Raw genomic sequence first — 25093 nt, 5'->3', positions numbered from 1 at the left:
CTGCTTGCTTGCTTTCTTGTTGTTCAGTAGAAATACAGCAAAATGGTGATGCCTTACATGAAAATGGAGACCCTTCAACAAGACCAACCTCCAGGTAGAATATTTTATTTTAGTATTTGTGGCAAGGTAATGTAACATTTTCCATATTATAAAGCTTTACATTTTAACCTTAGTTTAAAGTTTGCCATAGAATTTAAAAATTCTATCTAGACTTTTTGTTTGAATTCTTGTAAAATTTTTAAAGAAATGACTGTAGTTTCTAAAGTAGTTTTTTTTTGTTTTAAGTAGTTTTTAAAGAAATAAGAACTTCATTGAGATAATAATACATACACCAAAAGGTTTACCCTTTTAAAATATATACTTCAGTAGATTTTGGTACATCACCACTATCTAATTTCAGAAATTCTCATCACCCTCAAAAGGAGACTGTACTCATGTGCTGTCTCTCCTCGTTCCTCTCTCCTCCCATCTCCTGGCACCACTAATCTATTTTCTGTCCCAAGTGGCTTTGACTATTCTGGCCATTTCTTAAGAATAGATTCATACAATATTTTGCCTTCTCTTACTGGCTGTTCTTAATTAGCATAAGGTTCATCCATGTTATAGTATGTATCAGTCCTTCATTCTTTTTTTATTGGTAATGGCTTCTTAAAATCTGTATTTAGGCATATTTTTATCAGTAAATAGATAGACTCAGATAATGTGGAAAATGGATATCTTTTTGATGTGGAAAATGGATATCTTTTTGATGTGGAAAATGGATATCTTTTTGCTGTCTCAGTTGGCAGCTTCCTGCAGATCACTATAAGATACATGCTCCACAGATTATAGTCTTTCCTCAGAACTCACCCTGCCATCTCAGAAACTCCCTTGTATTCACATTTGATGACAGTAAATAAAAAACTTTCTGGAGATGCCTGGGTGGCTCAGTTGGTTAAGTGTCTCCCTTCAGCTCAGGACATGAGCCCAAGGGTCCTGGGATCAAGTCCCTCATCAGGCTCCTTGCTCAACAGGGAGCCTTCTTTTCCCTCAGCCTGCTGTTCACTCTGCTTGTGCTCTCTCTTTCTGACAAATAAATAAAATCTTTTAAAAAAATAAATAAATAGGGCACCTGGGTGGCTCAGTCAGTTAAGCATCTGCCTTTGACTCAGGTCATGATCCCAGGATCCTGGGATCTAACCGCACATTGGGCTCCCTCCTCAGTGGGGAGCCTGCTTCTCCCTCTCCCCTGGCTTGTGTTCTCTCTCTCTCTCTAAAATAAATAAAATCTTCAAAAAAAAAATACTGTTTATGACAAAGTGTTGCTTCTATTAATACACAGAATTAGTAACATCATTATTCCTAAATTTCTTAAGAGTACTTGAATAGATGAATGTATCTTCTGAAAATATACTTGGCTTAAATAAATATATTTACTTAGCATATGAGAAAATTAAGAAGTAAAAGGGTGGAAAAATTAGGTAGATTAAAATAATTTTTTTGTGTTTATGTATCTATAATCACATCTGTTTTTATAATTTTTGAAATACAATTTTAGATGGGTAAAGGAGCTTGAATCGTCACCGGTCTGAAACCTAATGTTGTTTACTGCATATGGTAAGGCATTTTGAAGGAAAGATTAGATCTACAGCACCAGGAGAACTTCACATGCGTTCTTTTAGACTCCTGGATCACTGATTCTTGCTGAGTGGCGGGGGAGGGGCTGTGCAAATCATAGGAATCACTTGGGAGCTTCCTTCAGACTTCACCTGTCCGAACTTCCTGAAGACCTCCCTTTCCAGATATATAAGTGACAAAGGAAGGGAGAGTGGCATTTATTCATTTGTTAATTTTTCATCAGATACTTTTCACATGTTTGTACTGGCCCTATTCCTGTGAAATTGCATTCTGGTGGGAGAAAGTAGATAGTAAACAAGTGAAGAAATAAATTAACTAATTGGAAATAGTGATAAGAACTGTGAAGTCCTTGAAATAGGACAAGGTGACAGGAATGGAAGGGAGCCTATTTTAAAAAGAAATGTCGGGGGAATCATCTCTAAAGAAATGTCATTTGAATTACAATTAAAAAGCCAAAAATGTACTATCCATGCAGAGTTCTGACAGAAGAGCATTATTCTAGGTAGAGGGCATAGCAAGTACAAAGACCTTGGGTTTATTTTTAGTTAATTTATGCTCTACAAATTCTTCCAGCTCTAGAATATAATATTTAACCTTTTTTTATAATCCTGTAATCATTATAATATTACTGCCTATGTATAATAATTTTTCATAAACATTTGAAAACTTTACAGCATGTTTTCATAGTCATTAAAATTGATACATAGTATATCTGTTGCAAGGTGAGCAAGAGGGAACTTTGGAGAGAAATAGATTTGAGGAAGATGGGCAGGGCTTACGGACATGATCTGATCTGATCTGATTTATTTATTTATTTAAAGATTTTATTTATTTGATAGAGCACAAGTGCAGGCAGAGAAAAAGGTAAAAGCAGGATCCCCACAGAGCAGGGAGCCCAGTGCGGGGCGGCTTGATCCTAGGACCTCAGAACCATGACCTGAGCTGAAGGCAGACATTCAACCTCCTGAGCCACCCAGGTGTTCCTGATTTATGTCTTTTAAAAAAACATTAAGGCTGCTTTGTGGAGGGGTGCATATAGGGTAGCCTGTGTATTTGGAGAAATGGTTAACTTACGTGATATTGCCCAACTCTCTGTCCACTGCCAATAAGATTTAAAATGTTTGATTTTGTAATTGGAGATTTATTTACTTATTTGCAGTTCATATATACTATAGATTCTTCTAACTCTGCAATATAATATTTAGCTTTTCTGATTCTCGTGCTCATTATTTTAGTGCCAGTACATTGTAATTTTTAATCAATATTTGAAGACCTTTCAGTTTATTTTCCAGGATTCTATAAAATTACAGTAGGTTGGAATTGATTTTTTAAAGTTCCATAAGCTTTTTGAAAATACTTTTAGAGCATTTTAAAAAAAAGATTAATCTTAGACTTAAATATTTAAAATGTATGATTTGGTCATTACTGTGAGGGACTGAATTCATTTTGATTTAGTGTATTTGTGTATCTGAGTGTACAGTTACCTGCCAGTGTGGATACACTTGGAACTGAAAGTAATGTAAACTTTAATGTAATAAAAGCATGCTATATCATTTGTTCATTACTCTTGTTACCTTTCACTTTGTTTGAATATTAAGAATTTGGTAAATCTTAATGACAATTCTGATGGAAAGTTATTTAATTCTACTTGTTAAAGAAAGCATCTTTTTTATTTTTTTTTTAAAGGTTGGCTGTTGAAGGTACTAATGGAACAGATAATCATGCACCCACAAGCAGTCTAGTTCAAAACTCATGCTGTTCATATGTAGTTAATGGAGATAGCACACCTTCATCTCCGTCTCAGGTTGCTGCCAGACCCAAAGCCACACCAGCTCCAAAACCACTCACATCTGAGCCTGCCAATGACACTGGTAAGCATGGTGATTTATGACTCATTGTTTCTGTTTTTGGTTTTTTTTTTTTTTTTAAGATTTTATTTATTTGACAGAGAGAGACAGTGAGAGAGAGAACACAAGCAGGGGGAGTGGGAGAGAGAGAAGCAGGCTTCCCACTGATCAGGGAGCCTGATATGGGGCTCAATCCCAGGACTCTGGGACCATGACCCGAGCCAAAGGCAGACATCCAGGGGCTGAGCCACCCAGACGCTCATATGATGTGTTTCTTAAATGAAAACTAAATTAAACTTTATGAACCTGTGCCTACACTTCCTACTGTATATTCTTTCTTAATCTTTAAGTCTATGCTAGGAATTTAAAGATCACAATACCTGAAATATTTTCGAATAATTTCAATTTTTCCAGATTATTTAGGAGGGTATTCCAAATACATATTCAGTTTAGAAGTAGTAGTACATTTCACTAAGCATGCACTTATAATTAGATTCTTGGGCTTATACCACAGATATTTCTGGAAGTAATTAGATAAAGGGCCAGTTACTTACTAAGTTCACTCCTGATTCATGAAATATATAAGAATGATGAATGCTCATTTCAGAAAGGCTTGTATGACCACTATGTTTCATTCTTGTCATCATCCTCCATTTAAACTCTGTGGAATTTGGTAAGTTAGCTTTTCTTCCTAAAATATTTAGCTATTTGAGTAGATTGGTGAAAATATCTATTGACCACTGGTTAGTTGCATAGTTTAGTGTTTGGGTATATTCAGATGCTAATGCAAAAGGAGGGAATACTTACCGAGGCTCCCCCCCCCCCCATTGCTATAATATTAGAAGCTGGGGATATTTATATTTCCTCAGAGGTATAAATAAGGATTATTCATATATGTGTGTGTGTGTGTGTGTGTGTATTTTCATTCCATGGCTTGTCAGGTAATTGTAGGCCCATTCTTCTCTTATTTATCCTTGCCTGAAATTTCAAGGTGAAGTTAAAAGACAAAGGAACTAGAGTTGAAGGCTCCATTGTAAGTAATTGCCACCACATTCACATTAAATGCATGGAAACCCTGGACAATCATGATCTAATATTTGTGCTATATATGTTCTAAACACTATATGTCTATTTACTGATTTAATGCTCACCATAATAATTGAAATAGATACTAAAGTCTTTCCCTTTCTCCCAGGAGGAATTGAGGAATAGAGAGGTAACAGTAGGGAGTAGAAGAGCTCTCTAAGCTCTCTGCCCTCTGCTTCACTTTGATGTGTGTGATTTTTATAGTGTCGCAAAGTTGTACTTTTCATCTTTCATACTGTGATAGGCTTCAACTTATATTCCCTTATCCAACTTCGTGATTGTGTTTTCACCTCCTCTGATAATTGTTGGTGGCATCTGACAAAACAATCCCATCTGTCATTCTATTGGCCAGTTTACAAAGACTTCCGGAACCTTCTCTGTTGGTAGCAACCATTCTGCCAGTGTGTTTTGTGTGATCAGTCATCTCTTAGGAGGATGAATTCAGGTACTTCTCAAGGAATGGGGTAGTAGTCTTTAAGACATAAGTGCAAAAATTGTATTCCTCTTTTAATCAAGAACTTTAAAATCAGTTTTCATGTTGGAGTGTGGGTATGGAGTAGGAGTGTGCATGTTCTGTGTATAACATGTTACATGTTTTAATCCCTTAGTTACAGTTCGAAGTCCTAAAATCTTTAAAACCAAAAGAATGTTTTGGTAAACTCCTTTGATGGCAAAATGACTAGAAATGTTTTAAAGGTATTCATAGTTTATCATGCGTGGTGTATCTCTCTATTTTGCCACAGAAATATTACAGTGTGATGACAATGTATAGTTCCCAAAATCTGCTCACATAGTAATGGTAATGTAATATAGAACAAATATGCCATATTAATTTTCTAAATTCTGAAGACTTACAGATTCTGGAATATACTCAGCCCCAGGGTTTTCAGATAAGGGATTGTGGGCCTGTGCTAAGGAATTTTAAGACAAATAATTTCATTTTACTGGAGATGGTATTATACAAGAGGACTTTTGGGGGGGATTTTTTTTCCTCCCTCCTGTGCATTTGGGTTTTGATTAACAGGGTCCATTTGTAAGTTTTATTGCTGTAAATATTAGTTATTTTAAGCTAGGAAAGGAAACAGTCATGATTGAAGAGATTAGATTCTCTAATAGGACTTTGTTCAAATCCCAGGTCTATCATTTAATGTGTTAACTGTGTGATCTTGGACAAATTTCATATCAAAATTTAGCTCTTCCATTTATAAAAAGAAGGTAATGCTTTACCTGGTAGGATTTTTTTCAAATGCCAAATGAGATATTCTAAAATATCTACCATAGTCTTTGAATGGTGGTAGGTACTTAAGAAAAATAGTTTTCTTCGCAACTTCCCACTGTCCCAAAACTTCTAGTGCAAAATGACTTATTCTAATACATAATTATTCTCTTATTAATAAAATAGATCAGTGCTCAGTATGGTAAGTTTTAGGCAGAACTAACTGATTTCATGTTTGTTAAACTTTTGTTTATAGCTTTTGGGATAATTACAGAAAGTTTCCCAAAAATGTACAGGCAGGTCCCATGTTTCTTTCACCAGCGTCCCCCAATGTTAACATATAGTATATAACTATAATACACTATTAAAATCAGGAAATTGGCATTGACAAAATCTGCATTTCACCAGTTATATTTGCATTGTGTGTGCCTTTAGTTTTGTGCAGTTTATCATGTCTGGCTTCATGGAGCTGCCACTGCAGTCACGATAAAGAACCACACCATCACTAAAGGCCCCCTTGAACATTTGCATGAATTGACTTTAAAGAAACTTAAGGTTCATATATAGAAGCAGTTCTTTGTCACACCTTTTTTTTTTTTTTTTTTTTTTTTTTTTAAAGATTTTATTTATTTATTTGACAGAGAGAAATTACAAGTAAGCAGAGAGGCAGGCAGAGAGAGGAGGAAGCAGGCTCCCTGCTGAGCAGAGAGCCCGATGCGGGACTCGATCCCAGGACCCTGAGATCATGACCTGAGCCGAAGGCAGCGGCTTAACCCACTGAGCCACCCAGGCGCCCTGTCACACCTTTAAAAGGGACTAAAAATGAACTCAAGGACTCCAGCATTTCTGCCTTTTTCTGCTTCATTCTAACAGTTGTAGTAAGGACAGATGCGTGGTGCTTTGAGAGGGGCCTATCATAAAAGACAAGGGAAGCTTCTCAAGGATTAAACGGGAAAGTAGGGTGATAAGTCTTGTAAACAAAATGTCATAACAGCTGAAAGTAAGGATTGGGATGCATTCATTAAGAAACCAAGTTAGTGGGTGGCACCTGGGTGACTCAGTCAGTTGGTTGAACATTCGACTCTTGACTTCTCCTCTGGTGGTGGTCTCAAGGGTCCTAGAATCAAGCCCTTGTCTGCACTTAGCCTGTGGTCTGCTTGGGTGTCCCTCTCCCTCTGCCCCCGCCCCCCAGTACTCACTCTCTCTCTGTCTCACTAAATAAACAAATAAATAAAATCTTTTTTAAAAAATGTACAAAAACTTAAAAAAAAAATAAACAAAACCACCCAAGTCAGTTGGTATGGTCTTATATCTGTAGAGAAGGAAATGCTTTGCATGAATTTCTATTCTACCTGTCACACATTTTTAAATACTAGCTTACATAAAATTTTCCACATTCTTTCACGAGCAAAGAGTCTATGATCTTGACTTCCCTCCCTCTGTTTCTCTCTCTGCCTTCCCTTTCCTTTTTGCCTTTCTGGTAGTTTGTCCTTTCACTCATCCTTTCATCATTTGTTGACAGGTATTTATTTCGCAGCTAGCGTAGACAGATGTTTATTTTGCAGGGCTCTGCTTGCTGGCTGTTTATATACACATCACAGTTGCTCAACTTAAGCCCTGTTGGGCTTAAGACATCTTGGGCCAGATAATTCTGTGTTGTGGGTGGCTGTCTAATGTATTACACATTCCTGATCTGTACCCTCTAGACACTAGTAATATCCTCTCCTTCCCCTAGCTGTGACATGGCTAAAATGTCTTTGGAGTGGCGGACAAATTTGTCTGCAGTTGAGAACCACAGATACATATCAAAAGTAATTTCTCCAATCAAAGATATGCCCACTCGGGGTGCCTGGGTGGCTCAGTGGGTTAAAGCCTCTGCCTTCTGCTCAGGTCGTGATCTCAGGGTCCTGGGATCGAGCTCGGCAGGGAGCCAGCTCTCTGCTCGGCAGGGAGCCAGCTTCCCCCTCTCTCTCTGCCTGCCTCTCCCTACTTGTGATCTCTATCTGTCAAATAAATTAAAAAAAAAAAAAAAAGATATGCCCACCCAGAATTGTCCCTATTAACATTTTGCATTACTGTGGTATATATGTTATAATTAATGAACCAGTATAAATACATTATTATGAACTATAGCCCATAGTTTACATCAAGGCTCACACTTTGTGTTATGTGGGTTTTGTGACATTTAAGAAATGCATGTTGTTGGGGCCCTTGGGTAGCTCAGTGGGTTAAATGCTCAACTCTTGATTTCACATCAAGTCTTGATATCAGGGTAGTGAGTTCATGCCCTGTGTTGGGCTCCACCCTGGGGCGTGGAGCCTACTTTAAAAATAAATAAAGCAAAGCAAAGAAATGGCTGTCGTGTACCCACCAGCACAGTATCATACAGAAGTGTTTTACCATTCCCCAAATCCCCTGAGTGCCACCTGTTTAATTCCCTACACTCCTAGGAACCACTCATCTTTTTAATGTCTCTATAGTTCAGCCTTTTTCAGAATGTCACATAGTTAGGATTCTTCGTTCACTTAGCAATACGCACTTCAGCCTCCTTGATATCTTTTCATTGCTTGATACCTCATTTCTGGGACTGCTGAATAATCCTCTGTTTTGTGGATATACTCTTATTTGCTTATCCTCTTGGTTGCTTCTAGGTTTGGGCAATTATATAGAGAGCTGATACAAATATTGATGTGCAGGTTATTGTGTGGACATAAATTTTTTACTTTAACTGCACTGAGGACTGTGTCTGCTGGATTATATAATAAGAGTATGGTTATTTTTGTAAGAAACTGCAAAACTGTCTTCCAAAGTGGCTCTACCTTTTTGTTTTCCCACTAGCAATGATTGAGAATTCCTCTTGCTCTCCTTCCTTACCAGTATTTGCATTTTAAGGAGTTAATTGTTATTAGTATTTTTTTTTTTTAACAGTGCTGAATCTTCCCATCCAAGGAAGATTATGTCTCTCTCCATCCATTCTGTGTTTTAAAATGTCTCTTAGTAATGTTTTCTGGTTTTGTTTAGATAGGTCTTGAGTGTAATTTTAATGTTGAACTTGCATAGGGTTATTGTGTTAAAATATTTCGGCCAAATGGTACTAAGAGTTTTTTAGTTGATTTTTGTAGTGTTCTAAATAAAATTAACCTCTGTGAATGAGTTTCATCATTTTATTTCCAATATTTTTCCCAGCAGTATTGGAGTGGTGATTATGATCCTCCTTGTTTCTGATTTTGGTTTGTTTCTGACCTTAATGGAAATTTTCCTAATGTCTTAAATTCTCCTAGTGTCATAATATATGATGCTTACTGTGGGTTTCTGATGGATAACCAAAATTACTAATTCTCTTGATTCCTCTTATTCCTCAGCCTTAGAGCTGTATTACTCCCCCATAATAAATTAAGAAACTGAATTTTTCTTTTTCTTCCCTAATGTACTATCTTGTTTATTTATTTATTTATTTTAAAAAGATTTTATTTATTTGACAGGAGAGACGTCACAAGTAGGCAGAGAGGTAGGCAGAGAGAGAGGGGGAAGCAGAGTCCCTGCTGAGCAGAGAGCCCCATGTGGGGCTTGATTCAAGGACTCTGTGATCATGACCTGAGCCAAAGGCAGAGGCTTTAACTCACTGAGCCACCCAGGTGCCCCCCAATGTACTATTTTAAGTAACATGGGAGTGATCTGTTCAAAATTCTGAGTCTTGTGCTCTTCGGTGGAATGATATTAGATCTTACATCACTTTTTCATTTCTATTGTGATGAGTCTTTTTCTTTTTTCTTTTCTTTTTAAGGATTTTATTTTTAAGTAATCACTGCACCCACTCTGTGGCTCAAGCTCAAACTCTGAGATTGAGTCAACTTGCCCCACCAACTGAGCCGCCAGGTGCCCTATGAGGAGTCTTTTCAATTTTTCTTTCTTTTGATTCAGTTAATGTATTTCAAAGCTTAGCTTTTTTTTTTTTTTTTTTAGCTTTTTTTTTTTCTTTTTAAAGCAATGTTTGCACTCAAAGTGGGGCTCAGGCGTCAAGAGGCGCATGCTCTACCAACTGAGCCAGCCAGGTGCCCTATAGTTTATGTATTTGAGACTTAGTGATATAAAGTGGTTTGTGGCATTCCTAATGTTATTCATACTGTGGTTTTCTTTATAAAACTCAGGTATACTTAATGGTTTCTCCAAATTTACTGGTAAGAATCATCTGAAGCATTTGTTAAAAATAGAGATTCTCAGGGTCACCTGCGTGGCTCAGTGGGTAAAAGCCTCTACCTTCAGCTTGGGTTGAGAGCTCAGGGTCCTGGGATGGAGCCCGGCATCAGGCTCTCTGCTTAGTGGGGAGCCTGTTTCCCCCTCTCTCTCTCTCTGCCTACTTGTGATCTCTCTCTGTCAAATACATAAGTAAAATCTTCAAAAAAAAATAAAATAAAATAACAGATTCTCAGACCCTTCCTTAGAGGCTTCCCCCAGAAATCCTTTAAGTCTAGAATGGAAACTGAGATCTATAGTTTCAGCAAGGTCTCAACTGATTCTTAGGTAAATTTGGAAATTCTGATATGTTTTACTGCTCTTTTAATTCCTTGTACCACTTTTCCTGCCTGGCTTTGGAATTGACTGTTAAGCTCATTTATTGCCATTCTTTCTTGTATCTTTGGATACTTCTTTGGCTTTGTCCACTAGCATTTGATACAAGTGTTTTCATTGCCCTTAATTTCCCTAAAGTTTATAACTTTATTATTTCCTCTTTAACTCAGTAGTTTATTGTTTAAGAAAATTGATTCTGGATTGGGGGAGAACTATAATTTTTATGGACATAAAAGTATCAGTTTTCTCAACTAGTAAAATGGGAATAAAGCTGGTATCTGTCTCAGCATTGTTCTTTGAAGACCAAATAAGATAACCCTTAAAAAGTGTTTAGCAAGTTATGTCAGAGTTTAGGTAAACATTTTAATATGTTGTATTTATATTGTTTATTTCTAGTTTGTTTTAATTTATCAGAGAGAGAACGTGCATAAGCATGGAGAATGTCAGGCAGAGGGAGAAATAGGCTTCCCGCTGAGCAGACGCCTGACCCACTGAGCCACCCAGGCATCCTACTTGTTTCTAGTGTATTGGTAGTTAGGATGTGTCCTCCTTATTGTGTAATTAGGGATTTTCTTTTGGTCTTCGACATGTCAGTTTTTCTAAAAATTTTTAGTGTTTGGATAGAATATATATGTAAGAAACTTTTTAACTATAATTTAAGTCAGATATATCGTGTTATTAAATCTTCATGAACTTAACATTTCTACTAACACTCTTTAATCTGCATAGTTTTGAGGGAGATATGTTCAGTTCATTTCTTCCTTTATGAATTGTCATTAATTTATTGACTCAACAAATATTTATTGTTTTCATATGCCAGGCCTTTTGTAACAGTTGGGGGATACAGGAGTAAACAAGTCTGATAAAGTTTTCACCCTCTTGAGTTTAATGAAAAGAAATAAAAACAAATACATAAAATGATTTCAGAACAAGAGAAACTAAACAGGTTAGGAACAGCATTAAATAAGGTACTCAAGCACTGCCTCAAGTGCTTTCTGAAGATGTAGTTGAGCATTAACTCTAAATGATGAGGAGAAGCCAGTCATGAGATATTTCAGAGACCATGGGAACTGCAAGTGCACATCTTCAGAATGGGAAGGGGTTCGTTCTGTTCAAGGAACAGAAGGAAGGCCATTGTGAGAAATCAAGGATAGCTGTGGAGCAGAGTAATGTAGTCTGTATAGGCTGTGGTTAAAGAGTTCGGAATTCTGGTAGTAGTAGGAATTCACTGGTGTGTTTAAGTAGGGGAGTGAAAAGATCAGTTACATGTTTTGGAAATGATTTCTTTGGGCTGTCATTTGGAGAATGAGTTGTTGGGCAAGAGAAAAAGCAGGCAGACTAAAATTAAGAGGCTGTTGCCGGTATTAAAAGCAGAAAATGATGGACCAGGAGGTGGTGGTCCAAATAGAAGAGCTGAGAGCACTTACTGTTGAATTATTATTGTAGGAGAGAAGTTTCTGCCATGAACAACTGAATGGTGCTATTTAATATTTCATTTTCTTCCTTTGTTGCTAACAGTTTGTGTATTGTGTGCTGTGTTTTAGTATGCATAAAGGTTTATGACTCTCTTCTTGAGCTGGATTATCTTTTCTCAGTTATTCCTCTTTTCCATTTAGTGTTATTTTGCTTTGAAGAGACTACTGCTAAGCTTTTCCAGTTTTGGAGATTTCTGTACTGTTGAAGAGTATTAAATGAAATAATTCTCTTAAGTGAGCATCATATACAGGATACCAGAACTTAGTCTCTCTCTGCACATTCTCTTTTCATTTCTCTGTGTTATCTAACAGTGTTTGATACAGATTAACTGTAAGTATTTTATTTGTTGTATTTTTTTTTCCTTCCGAAGCCATTCTCTCCCCCATATTTGGACAGAACTTAATTCATTCTCTTGTTTATTTTGTAATTATAGTTTGATTCCTTTAATATACATTTCCTTTCCAGTGTTTAAATCTTTTTCTTTCTTTAAAAATCTACCTGATGAGTCCAGTACTCTTAATTAGGTCTTCCTCCCCCATTTCAATTAGAATTTTATGTGGAATTTTCTTTCATTTTGGCCAATAATCTATTCTCTTTATAGTTTTAATTTGGCTCACTTTAGTAGTGATACATAATTGAAATTCATCAATCACATTTAAAAAGAATATTAAGAAAATTGTATTAGTGGATCCCAGTACTGAGTCATTTCTTCAGAAAGTGTAGAATGAATTCCTGGATCTTTCTGGCAGTCCCCTGTGGTACTAAATTAATGCTGCTGTGTGTTTCCCCCATTGGCATTTTTGATATCAGCTACCTGTTTGATATTCACTCCATTTGCATATGAAAAGGGAGATTGAAAGGGATCATTTAAAGTTTTCATATAAACCATGCAGACTTCGAAAATTGATCATTTGCAGGAAGAACATGTTATCCTCATATTGGTTTCTCTTTTCCTTAAGTTAAAGCTATTAGTGTATGTATACACACAGTTGACCCTTGAGCAACAAGGGATTTGGAGCACCAACATCACCCAGTCACCCCACCCCTTAACCCCTGCCAACTGAAAGTCTTTGTGTAACTTTGGAGTCCCCCCAACAGATTTAACTACTAAGAGTCTGTTGTTGACTGTGAAACCTCACCGGTAATATAAACAGTCAATTGACACTTATTTTGTATATATCTTATATACTGTATTCTAACAGTACAGTAAGGTAGAGAAAACGTTAAAATCATGAAGAGTTGTACTATATTAATTGGAAAAAATCTGCATGTACGTGGACCCACATAGTTCAAACCTGTGTTGTTCCAGGGTCAACTTTATTCTTAAATTTTTATTATTTATATGTTCATCTCTAAAATGTGAGCAAGGGGACGCCTGGGTGGCTCAGTTGGTTAAGCGCTGCCTTTGGCTCAGGTCATGATCCCAGTGTCCTGGGATCGAGTCCCACATCGGGCTCCTTGCTCGACAGGGAGCCTGCTTCTCCCTCTGCCTCTGCCTGTGCTCGCTCGCTCCCTCTCCCTCTATCCCTGACAAATAAATAAATAAAATCTTAAAAAAAATATTTAAAATGTGAGCAAGAAAAAATACAATCTTATTTTATTTTCATCAGTACCTGATACATTACTCAGAGTAAATTAGGTACCAAATAAGTACAAGTGGTGAGTTGTTTGCTTTGTCATTCTTTGATAGTTTATCTTACTGATTTTTCCCTTTTCAGTTAATGGAGAATCATCCTCATCTGCACCAACCGATAATGCTTCCACCACGGGTACTGCAATAGTATCTGAAGAAAATGCCTTGTCTTCAAATTGCACTAATACTACTGTTGAAGATCCTCCAGTTCAAGAAATACTGACTTCCTCAGAAAACAATGAATGTATTCTTTCTAACAGTGCAGCATTTGGATCTGAAACGAGAAGTACTTTAGACCTTGCTGCCTCTAATTCTGGAAATAATTCTGCTTTTGAGGCAGCCAAATTAAGACAGCCAGATGGGTGTGGGGAACCTGTACGGCAGCAGTCTGGAAGTACCAACACAGAAACGTTGCCATCAGGGTATGTTAAATACATGTTTTAGAAGTTTGACTTACATTTGAATAGCAGCTTTTTAATAATATGACTGTTGAACATGTATATAAAATTTTTCCACTGTTTAGTAATTTGAAATCAAAGTTGGAATTTAATTGATATAATTTACTTGCCACAAACTAAGTACTTTTTAAAACTGAGAACAATTACTAATGAAGTATGTGCAGTATGAAGGGGAAAGATAAAACCTAATGTTAATGTGCAAGACAACACTTGATTTGATTCTTGGTTTATTTTTACTTCCAGGGAAGAATGACCATAATACTACATAATTACTTCAGTTCTCTAGCTTCCCTTATGGTCTGCTCCCCAGGCCCCAACATAGCCATCCATTTTTTCAGTTAGTACTGAGTGCTGGGAAAAGTCACCTAACTCTGCTGATTACCTCTGTTACAAACTCAGGTTTTCATTGCTGCTTAATAATTCTTAGTTCCCTTTAAATTTTCCCATTGAAAATATCTAGCTTCCCCAAATTTCCTTTAAAGAATTATTCTATGTGTGTATTCCATTTGGTAATCTCTCCTAGATTTACTGAACATTTTTTTTTACTCTTTACTTGGCTTTGATGATACTAATATGACTTAATCATTCCTTGTCTCTGACTTCAAAAAGTTTATTTCTCGTGGCTCAGACTTAACAACCGTAGATGCAGTACAGTTGGACAGTGCCATGATAGACATATGGATGCAGTGCTTTCCCTCACAGCTCTCAGCAGTCAGCATGGTTCATCTTGGAGCTGTGGAAACTGTACTGCTAGAAGTCTTAATCTTACTGTCCTCCGTTTCTCATCATAGTCATTGTGTTCATGGCCCTGTCTTATTTTCTGAACTGTTTTTCTCAGTGTTCTTTGCTGCCGCATCTTATTTTGCCTACTGCCTAGTAGTGGTCTTTTAGCCTTTGTTGTTCTGTCTGCATGTTTGTCTTCCTCTGTTGGCGGTCATGCTTTCCCATCAATGTAACTATCACATCTGTATGTCTGAGCCAGACCTTTTTCAGAGTTCATTTTCAACTGCTTCTGGAAATCCCCCCTTTTCCTGCCAGCATTTCAAACCTCTCTCAAAAATCTCTCCTTGTTTTTGTTTTCAGTCTTTGGCATTTTAATCATTTATCCTAGTTCCATGTTTCTGCCACTGTGACAGGTACATTTAAGAAGCTGTTAAGAACCTCATGGTCTGATAGGAGGGTAAAGATAAGTAAGCAGCAGCTATACTGTACAGTTGAAGCTGGGCTAGACCTAAGTTGAGCAGGCTGTGGGTGGGAACATACACAGAGAGATCTTTGAAGGGAGTAGCCTACACTATTGAGACCAAAGAATACTTTCTGAAAGAGGTGATGTTAAGTGGATATCTAAAAGAGGGTTAGGAGTTAGCAGAGTAATAATGTAAGTGCTGGTGGTAAAAGGCTTCATTCTCAGTAGAGCCAACTCCTGTTCAGATCTCTGGCATCCATAAAAATGTGTAAGTAGAATTCAGGAAATAGTATTTTGTTACAGCTTGAGTTCAGCATTCGAGGAAGTTGACATATGCAGTACTAAAGAGTAAGCAGTCCTATGAAGAATTTCATATTCTTTTCTAAGAGTGTGGGAGTATTTTCCTGAAAACCATGAATGAACATTATAATGCATTTTAAGCAGGGTCATAGCATTGTCCTTTTTGCGTTTTAGTTAGGTCATTTCCTTCTAGCAGTGGTACAGATTTTTAGGAGTCAAGGAGACAAGTTAGGATAGCAGCCAGGCTGGTTTATAAATGAGAGAAGCAGGCATTACGATTTAAAATGATAATAAGCTCAGAAACTTAATTCTCTGGAGTCCAAATAAATGCTTCAACATGGCCTGTAGGCCACCATATGTGATGTTTGTGTTAGGAGACTTTTGTGGTAACCTAGATAAGTGATTTTCAAGTTGTAGGCTGTACCCCATTAGCAGATTATGGCCAGCATTTGAACACATAATTGAAGCAAGTCAGTGTAGACCAGAATAGGAAATACTGGTGTTAGTTGTAATATGAGTAAACATTGTTTCCAGAAAGTTTATTTTTCTGGTGTGGTTTTGTGTGTATAAATAACAAATAAATAGCAGTCTAGTATACACAGAGATATTTATGTAATAGATATTTCTTATTCTGTGAACTGTCATCAAAAAAGTTTAGAAGCCAGGGTGCCTGGGTGGCTCAGTTGATTAAGAATCTGACTCTTGGTTTCAGCTCAGGCCATGATCTCAGGGTCCTGGGTTTGCATCAGACTCCATGCTAAGTGTAGAGTCTGCTTGTCCTTCTCCCTCTGCTCCTCACCCTTGCTCACGTGCTCTTTCCCTCTCAAATAAATAAATAAAATCTTTAAAAAAAAAAAAAGTTGCTTTTAAAAAAAGAAAAGTGTAGAAACTTTTGATCCAGGTGAAAACTTAAAATAGCTAGGTGGATGCTGGTTTTGTAAGGTGATTAGTTGTGAGGAGGTAGTAGACTAGAGGCGTGGAACCAAAGTTGATTCTTCTGGCTTAGGCAGGTCTTTGTGTAATTGTCCAAGTTAGTTTTCAGATTTACATCATCATCTCTCTTTCCTCAGAAATCTTTCCTAGTTCCCTGTGTTTCCTTTCTTTTAACTTACTCAGCTGTATAGCTAATTACCAGTGGAATCACGAGTGTTCTGAAAGAAGAGTATTTCAGTCTGGAGATGACACTTGAGTTTTAGGCCAAGCATTATCTCACCCAAAGACCTTTGCATTTGCTCAGACTTCTGTGTGGAAGGTTACTCCTCTGATACCTGCATGACTTATTCAGGTCTTTGCTCAAATGTTACCTTACTCCAGGGGCCTTTTCTGGTTCCCCCTGGTTAAATCAGGCCCCTCTGCACCCATCCCCTTACCCTGCCTAATTTTTCCCCAGCTTTTCGCTAGGAAAATTTGTAAACCTGTAGAAAAATTTAAAGAATTTAACAGTGAACACCCCTATGTCTACCAGTAGATTCTGTAATTGACCTTTTACTGTTTGCTTGATATCCTGCGTCTGCATCTCTGTCCATCTAACTTTTAAGAGCCTAGATGTCCATCAGCAGATGAATAATAAAGAAGATGTATTTTTTTACGGTGGGATATTATGCAGCCATCAAAAATCCATGAAATCTTGGCCACCTGCAACAGTGTGGATGGAACAGGAGGCTGTTATCCTAAGCGAAATATGTCGGTCAGAGAAAAACAGTTTTCATATGACCTCACTGATAGGAGGAATTTGAGAAACAAGACAGAGGATCATAGGGGAAGGGAGGGAAAAGTGAAAGAAGACAAAACCGCAAGAGACTCTTAATCTCAGGAGATAGATGAGGGTTGCTGGAGGGGAGGGAGGTGGAGAGGATGGGGTGGCCGAGTGATGGACATTGGGGAGGGTATGTGCTATGATGAGTGCTGTGAATTGTGTAAGATTGATGAATCACAGGCCTGTACCCCTGGATGCAGTTCAGTGATGTGCAGACAGCAGTACATTTTGCCCCTCAGTACTTCAGCTTGTATATCATTAACTCTAGAGTTCAGTATTTTTAAAGATTTTATTTATTTATTTGTCAGAGAGAGAGAGAGAGAAGAGAGCAAGCACACAGGCAGACAGAGTGGCAGAGGGAGAAGTAGGCTCCCTGCTGAGCAAGGAGCCCAATGTGGGACTCAATCCCAGGACCATGGGATCATGACCTGAGCCAAAGGCAGCCTCTTTACCAACTGAGCCATCCAGGCATCCCTAGAGTTCAGTATTTTTAAAGTTTTTTTAGGTAGAGTTTACATAGAAGGAAATGCACGAGTCTTAATTATATCATTTTCATAGGTTCTGACGAACACATACATTGGTTAACCCAAACCCTTAGCAAGATACTGAATATTACCATCATCCCAGAAAGTTCTATAAGTACCTTTTCAACAGTCACTGATTTTTTTTCCACTATAGATGGAAGATCAGTTTTCCCTGTTACAGAACCTAATATAGGTGAAATCAGCATGAACACTTTGGAGTAGGGTTATTCTAATCAGCATAACTTTTATTATTTTTCTTTATGATACTTTAATCACCACTGACATATAGTTGTGTCTTGTCCATTTTCTCTCCACTGGAATGGAAGGGGCTTTATTTTGCCCATTTCTGTACTTCTCGTTCCTAAAACCATGCCTGCCACATAGCAGGTACTCAATAAATTTTGTTAAATATGTGCCTGATTAAATGATCTTGAGTGAGTGAGCAACTGGGCAAAGAACCTGGCTTGGCTTGTAAATGCTTCTGAGGAAATGATTAACAAGGTCAAAAACTACTAAAAATTTCAAGTAAGATAAGAACTGAAAGGCACAGATTGAATTTAACAACAAAGAGATGATTTATTGTTGACCTTTGATAAAGCAGTTTCTGGGAAATAGAGCTGTATTCAGAATGCTCTGTGATGGGGTGAATGCGGGGGTTAGAAGTGTGTAGAAAACATTTAAAGAGAGCTAGTATGTAAAGCTTTCTCACCAGTGAACACACAGAGTAAGGAATGCTTGGTTGGTGGAAACGTGCAAGAGGAGATAGAGAACTGAGGGTTAGTTTTTGTTTTATAAAATGGGAGATTTTAAAGTTTGTTTATTTGTTAAATTGGAGAGACTTTAAAGGGTAATCAGGTTCTGATGTGAGGAGTCTGTGGACACAGTGGTTAGCAGTAGAGGAGAGAATGAGGTAACTGTCTTTGTAGTTTATGAGAAAGCAGGTCTTCCATTATCCAAGTTTGAAACCAATAGTTATTCATTCAGTAACTAAATGTGGTAATTTTTATTATAATACATTTCACCAAATTCTTCCACATTCACTCTTTTCAAAGCAAGGTCTTAGTTCAGTAGTAGATTTTGAAAATTTATATATAATATTCTAGTGAGAGAGAGACTATACCTAAATACTAGAAAGGCGAGTATTACGGTTGAAGAGATGTGTGGCAGTTATAAATGAGCATGTAGATCCATAAAATTAAAGAATTTTATTGTGAAGTCTCATTCAGCCAAGTAACTTGTACCTACTGGGAAGTATTCATGAATTTCCACTATTGGGATATTTTTATCTCTTGTCAATTCCAGCCTACCTCTTTTCTAGGACCCATGGGTATAGCTTTAGCAGGCTGTCACTGTGAGTCACCCAGACCAATCCAGAGTATCATCCTTTGCTCTGCGCCACCCCTTCCCCTACCAGTACCTTTTTCCATCGTTGCTGCCCAAGGCCTTGGTTACCACCTACACATTAGGGACTCCGTTGTGACAACTGTTGTGCCCCAAGAGGTAGAATCTCACTTTGGGAGTGACAGCTCAGCAAGTTAATCTCTTCTTGGACCAGCTGTTGGAAAAATGAGGTGGGGCATGACAGGAGTTTTTGCTCTTACTATGTAAGAACCTACATAATATTATTGATTTTGCCTTTTCACCTGCATAGCCTAAAATACTTCCTATCTGGCACTTTACAGAAAAAGTTTGGGAAAGATAAATTCTGTTAGGAGCAAAAACACTGAAATTTTGAAGTGAACCCCTATTTTGGAAAAATTAAAAACAGTTGGCTAGGGATGCCTGGGTGGCTCAGTCAGTTAAGTGTCCGGCTCTTGATTTCAGCTCAGGTCATGATCTCAGGGATGTGAGATTGAGCCCAACTTTGGGCTCCAACGTGAGTACTGAATATTTATTGAATGTTAAATTGGAAATATTTGCAGTTTGCCCGAGATAAAACTAGAATAGAGCTTCCTAGCTCATTATATAAATGGAACACTTGGTTATGTTTATTTTTTACCCCTAATAGTATAATGTATTCCTGCTCACAAGCAAAGACATGGACCAAGTTAAATATTTTAAGTCATAAAAAAAACACTCAGAGAATGGTGTCTATATATTATTCCAGTAGTAAGTATTTAAGAGCTCTTCTGTGTCAGAGGGTGTTTAGAGGGCCAAGAGAGGCCAAGCCTCTGATGCTGTGAAGTATGTGTAACAGCAGGCTGATCAGCCTGGGGCCTTGCATATGCAACCTATTACATAATGTCATATAGTGACAGGTTCTATGAGGAGAGATAGGTGAAGAGCTTAGTGAGTAGCTATGTCAGTAGTAGTGAGTAGCTATGTAAATTACTGTTATGTATATAACAGTATATAACTGTTATGTATATACTTGTATAATTTTAAGAAAATACTCTGCACAGAGTTTTTTACTTGCCTTTTTATTTTTCTCCAAGTTTTTATTTAAATTCCAGTTAGTTAACATACAGTGTAGTATTAGTTTCAGGTACAAAATTTAGTAATTCATCACTTACATGTAACACCCAGCACTCATCACAACAGTCCCCACCTTAATACCCATCAGCCACTTAACCTATTCTGCCCCACCTCCCCTCCAGTAACCCTCAGTTTGTTCTCTGTAATTAAGAGTGTTTTCTGGTTTGCCTCTCCTTTCCCCCACTGTGGTCTGGGGACAGTTGTTTCTTAAATTCCACATATGAGTGACATCATGTGGTATTTGTCTTTCTGTGACTGACTTATTTCACCCAGCCTAATATCATCTTAACTCCATCCACACTGTTACAGATGTCAAGATTTCACTCTTTTTGATAGCTGAGTAATATTCCATTGTGTATATTTACTACTTCCTCTTTATTCATTCATCAGTCAGTGGACATTTGGACTTGTTCCATAATTTGGCTATTGTTGATAATGCTGCTATAAACATCAGGATGTATGTATCCCCTCAATTCTGTTTTTGTTTTAGAGGAAGTATGAGTGTTGGGTGGGGCAGAGGTAGAGAGAATCCTAAGCAGTCTCCATGCCCAACGTAGAGCGAGTGTGGGTCTTGATCTTGGCCCTCTGAGGTCATGACCTGAACCAAGATCAAGAGTCAAATGCTTACCGAATGAACCACCCAGATGCTTTTGTAGCCTGTAGGTAAATACCTGGTAGTGCTTTGTAAAATTTAGTTGTATGTCCATGTCAGTACAACTCACATTTAGCACATACTTAGTATTTATTAAGCACTTTTGCAGGCACTGTGCTATTTTTACACTGAGGAGCAATATAGACTTAGACCTAAACCTTCATGAAGATTGTTGCTCTAAATATGTAGGTTTACCTTAATTCTTTTCAGTGTTCTTGATGATTCGTTTTTAAGTAGTTGCACACCAAGTGTAGGGCCCAACATGGGGCCTGAACTCAAGACTAGAGCTGAGATCAAGAGTTGAATGTATTTATAGTATTTCCTTGTGTGTATTATTGTTTAACAAATTATCCCCAAATTTAGCAGTTTAAAACAACAAAACATACCATCTTAAATAGTTTCTGAGGATTAGGAATCTGGAGGTGGCTTAGTTGGATGCTTCTATGCAGGTTCTCATGAGGTTGTGGTCATCTGGAAAATGATTAAGTGGAGCTGACCTAGCAAACCCAGGAGAACTGAATTCTGGCCTGCGAGGGGGACAGGCCTGGTCTCTGCATTGGCACGATCAGATATGGTAGGAAGTGGTAGTAAAGATGGCACTACGGGGACGCCTGGGTGGCTCAGTTGGTTGGACAACTGCCTTCGGCTCAGGTCATGATCTCGGGGTCCCGGGATCGAGTCCCTCATCGGGCTCCCAGCTTCACATGGAGTCTGCTTTTCTCTCTGCCCTTCTCCTCACGCATGTTCTCTCTCCCTGTCTCTCTCTCAAATAAATAAATAAAATCTTGGAAGAAAAAAAAATGACACTACAAAGAGCAAGATTGAAAGTCACTTTGAGAAATAAATCCTTAATTCCCCTCCCTGCAGCCAGGACTAGTATCTTGCCTATAGGTGTTTTCTCTGGAAGTTCTCTACCTTTGGGAACACCAGACACACTTGAGGGTGCTAAATTGGGACATAAGTGACCTTTAGGAGATTAGTAAGTGAATAAAGTTATAAGTGAGTTTGCAAACCCCAGCATTCTTACCTACTCAAATCCCAGAATATTGACACCGGATTTTACCTTCTCACCCAGACTGAAATTATCTTCTATTGAAACCCCCCCATCCTAAAAAGACTAAAAATACTGATACCTATTTGTCCTCCAACGAAATAGCCTTGTTCTCTACTTCTTCTTCTTTTTTTTTTTTTTAAGATTTATTTATTTAGTTGACACATAGAGAGAGATCACAAGTAGGCAGAGAGGCAGGCAGAGAAAGAGAAGGAAGCAGGCTCCCTGCCGAGCAGAGAACCCAATGTGGGGCTCGATCCCAGGACCCTGAGATCATGACCCGAGCTGAAGGCAGCGGCTCAACCCACTGAGCTACCCAGGAGCCCCAGTTCTCTACTTCTTTAGTCAGTCCTACAATCTGCGCCCAGCCACACAAAGGCCCGTTTTCATATTTTCAGAGACATACGAGTAGATAGAACATATATTAAAGAAGGAGGTGTTGGGGCGCCTCCGTGGCTCAGTGGGTTAAAGCCTCTGCCTTCGGCTCAGGTCATGATCCCAGGGTCCTGGGATCGAGCCCCGCATCGTGCTCTCTGCTCAGTGGGGAGTCTGCTTCCTCCTCTCTCTCTGCCTGCCTCTCTGTCTACTTGTGATCTCTGAGTGTCAAATAAATAAATAAAATCTTTAAAAAAAAAAAGAAGAAGAAGAAAAAGAAGAAGAAGGAGGTGTTGTAAAAGCAGAATACCTCAAGAACCAAAAGCTCTTAGAAATCTAATTCATTGGAAGATTTGGGTAATAAAGGTAAAGAAATTTTCTAAAAAACAGAACAAAAAGATAGATTTTTAAAATAAAAGAAATAAAATTGAAAATTTAGAGTACCAGTTCAAAGGGTCCGGTAAGAAAAGTTCCAGAAAGAGAGAAAATGGGAGGAAGTCCTTAAAACCCCAACAAATATGAGGGGCATAAATTTTCTTATTAAAAGGGCCCACCAAAATTCAGGATAATGAGTGAAAATAAATCTGTATTAAGATGCCTTGTTGTGAAAATTTTAGTACGTTGGGGCCAAAGAAAAACTTTTTTTAAATTTCCAGAGATTTTAAAAAGGGACTGGAAGCAGATCTCATACTTACCAGAATGGCATTGGAGTTCTCAGAATCAACCCAGGAAGCTATTAGGCAACTTATGTTGAGGGAGATTAAACGCAATCTAAATTTAATAACTTACATGATCCCGAGTTAGTTTTGAAGCATTTTGTAACTTATGTTTACTGGATGCAGCTTAAGCAAACTTAATTTTTTTACATGCCTTTTTTACGTTAAAGTATGCATACATGTGTGCACCTTGCTTAGGGAATACCTTTAGTATGTATAATTGTTGTGTAAGAAAATAATTTAGGGGTACTTGGGTGGCTCAATTAGTTGAGTGTCTGATTTGAGTTTGGCTAAGGTCATGAGACCCAGCCCTGTGTCAGGCTCCATGCTCAGTGGGGAGTCTACTTTAGATTCTCTCTCCCTCTGTGCCCCTCCACCTGTTCTGCAGTTTTTTCTCTCTATAAAATAAATATCTTTAAATAAAAAAGGGGGGGTTTAATTATTAAAGACCTCTCCAATCCAAAAAGAAAAATTAGATTGGGCCCCTGGGTTTAAGAGAAAGAAAAATACTTCCATTTCTTCTACTTTCAATTGAAAACAAGAATGTTACAATCAGAAATAAGCAGGTATTTATATTTTATATTTAACATTTTTCTTCTAGGAAACGGGAATCACAGAGGAGAAAACAAGAGTGGGGAAAATAAGAGATTGAGTCTTTGAGATGGAACAGAAAAAGATGAAATTGGGCTGTCCAAAAACAGAGGAGTTTCACCAAAAACAAGAGGGAGATAGTTGTATACAAAAAGACACTGAATGCATATAGAAGAATTATTGTGTAGCAATTTCACCTCATACTTCTTTAATGCAGTTTCTCCTAAAATATTTTAGATGTATGTTTTTTAAATTACCAGCAAAAGTGGATAATTACCTCATTAACATTTTGTGCCTTGAGTGTGATACTGGGCTGGAAATTCCTCTATTTTTGATTAAACTTGTCTTTAATTAATTAATTAATTAATTAGAGAGGCAGAGCATGAACAGGAGGAATGGCAGAGGGAGAGGGAGAAGCAGACTCCCTGCTGAGCAGGGAGCCCAATACGAGGCTCAGTCCCAGGACCCTGAGATCATGACCTGTGTCGAAGGCAGCCGTTTAAGCTACTGAGCTACTCGGGCACCCCTACCTACATTTGTCTTTTCTGATGATAAATTTTCTATGATAAATTCTATAAATTAGTAACATTTTAAAATTTTAGGTAATACTTTATCTTCCTTTCTTGACCATATTTATTGAGTTTCCAATACTGTTAATAGAAAAGGAATAAGAACTTAAAGGGTACTAATAATTGGGAAAAGAAACTTTTATGTGTGTGTGGAGTGTGTATATATATACATATATATATGTATATATATACACACTTTTTAAGGTGTGTGTGTATATGTATCCTTTTAAAGTAAGACTTGTAATTTTCCTGATTATATATAAGGAATGATTTTTCAGATTGTCTTAGTTATCGTATATTTTTGTTTTGCATTTTTGTTAAAGGTGGGAACAGAGAAAAGATCCTCATGGTAGAACTTACTACGTGGATCATAATACTCGAACGACTACATGGGAGAGGCCACAACCTTTACCTCCAGGGTAATGTGACAGCTTTATACATCTCCAGTTGTGTTTTATCATACATGTGATTTCTTAAACTTACTTATTAATGATTCTTTCATTGTGCATGTTCTGTTTCCTTCATTTACTTCTGTGAATAATTTCAGTTAATAAGATTTGTTATATTGTATCTCTTCTACAGTTAGTCTGAAGGGGCTTCATCAAGAGATTGTCAAACACTGGCAAGAGTTACTGAGAGTACTTGTCATTTTGATCCACTTTTAGTGCTTGTCATTAGTTTTTAAGGAATGAAAGGTGTATTTAGGAAAATTTGTATGTATGGTTCTCCAGAGATAGCGATCTAAGGTATGTTACATGACGTTTAATGATACAAGAGATGCGAAAGTGCTTCAAAGTTATCTAAAAGATTACTCTAAGTAAAATTGTATCACATTATGGCTTTAGTTAAATGAATAAAAACATTTCTATTACATGCTAAATAAATTCATGCTTGTTAGGCTGTCATTCATGATCATTCACAAACAGACCTTCCTTTTCATTTGTGTTCTTAACTCCTTATATCTATTGTGCTGATAGCTATTCGAATTATATTATT

The 25093-nt window shown here is 37.5% G+C and overlaps 1 protein-coding gene across 5 annotated transcripts in view; it reads left to right on the top strand.

Annotated features, from left to right (window-relative positions):
• Positions 1 to 25093, top strand: part of WWP1 (WW domain containing E3 ubiquitin protein ligase 1) — a 147239-nt gene that overhangs the window by 50874 nt on the left and 71272 nt on the right. For 4 of the 5 annotated variants that reach the window (XM_059166086.1, XM_059166085.1, XM_059166083.1 and 1 more), the window contains 4 exons: positions 28 to 94; positions 3304 to 3488; positions 13530 to 13866; positions 24421 to 24516. In XM_059166086.1, coding sequence (XP_059022069.1) covers positions 28 to 94; positions 3304 to 3488; positions 13530 to 13866; positions 24421 to 24516 — 685 coding nt within the window. The remainder of the gene's footprint in view (positions 1 to 27; positions 95 to 3303; positions 3489 to 13529; positions 13867 to 24420; positions 24517 to 25093) is intronic. The other variant, XM_059166084.1, reaches the window with a different exon arrangement.

Source organism: Mustela lutreola, chromosome 3 (genome assembly GCF_030435805.1).
Source record: "Mustela lutreola isolate mMusLut2 chromosome 3, mMusLut2.pri, whole genome shotgun sequence".
Classification (NCBI taxonomy): Eukaryota; Metazoa; Chordata; class Mammalia; order Carnivora; family Mustelidae; genus Mustela; species Mustela lutreola.
The sequence above is the reverse complement of the archived record's forward strand: the minus strand, read 5'-3'. Positions and strand labels throughout refer to the sequence as shown.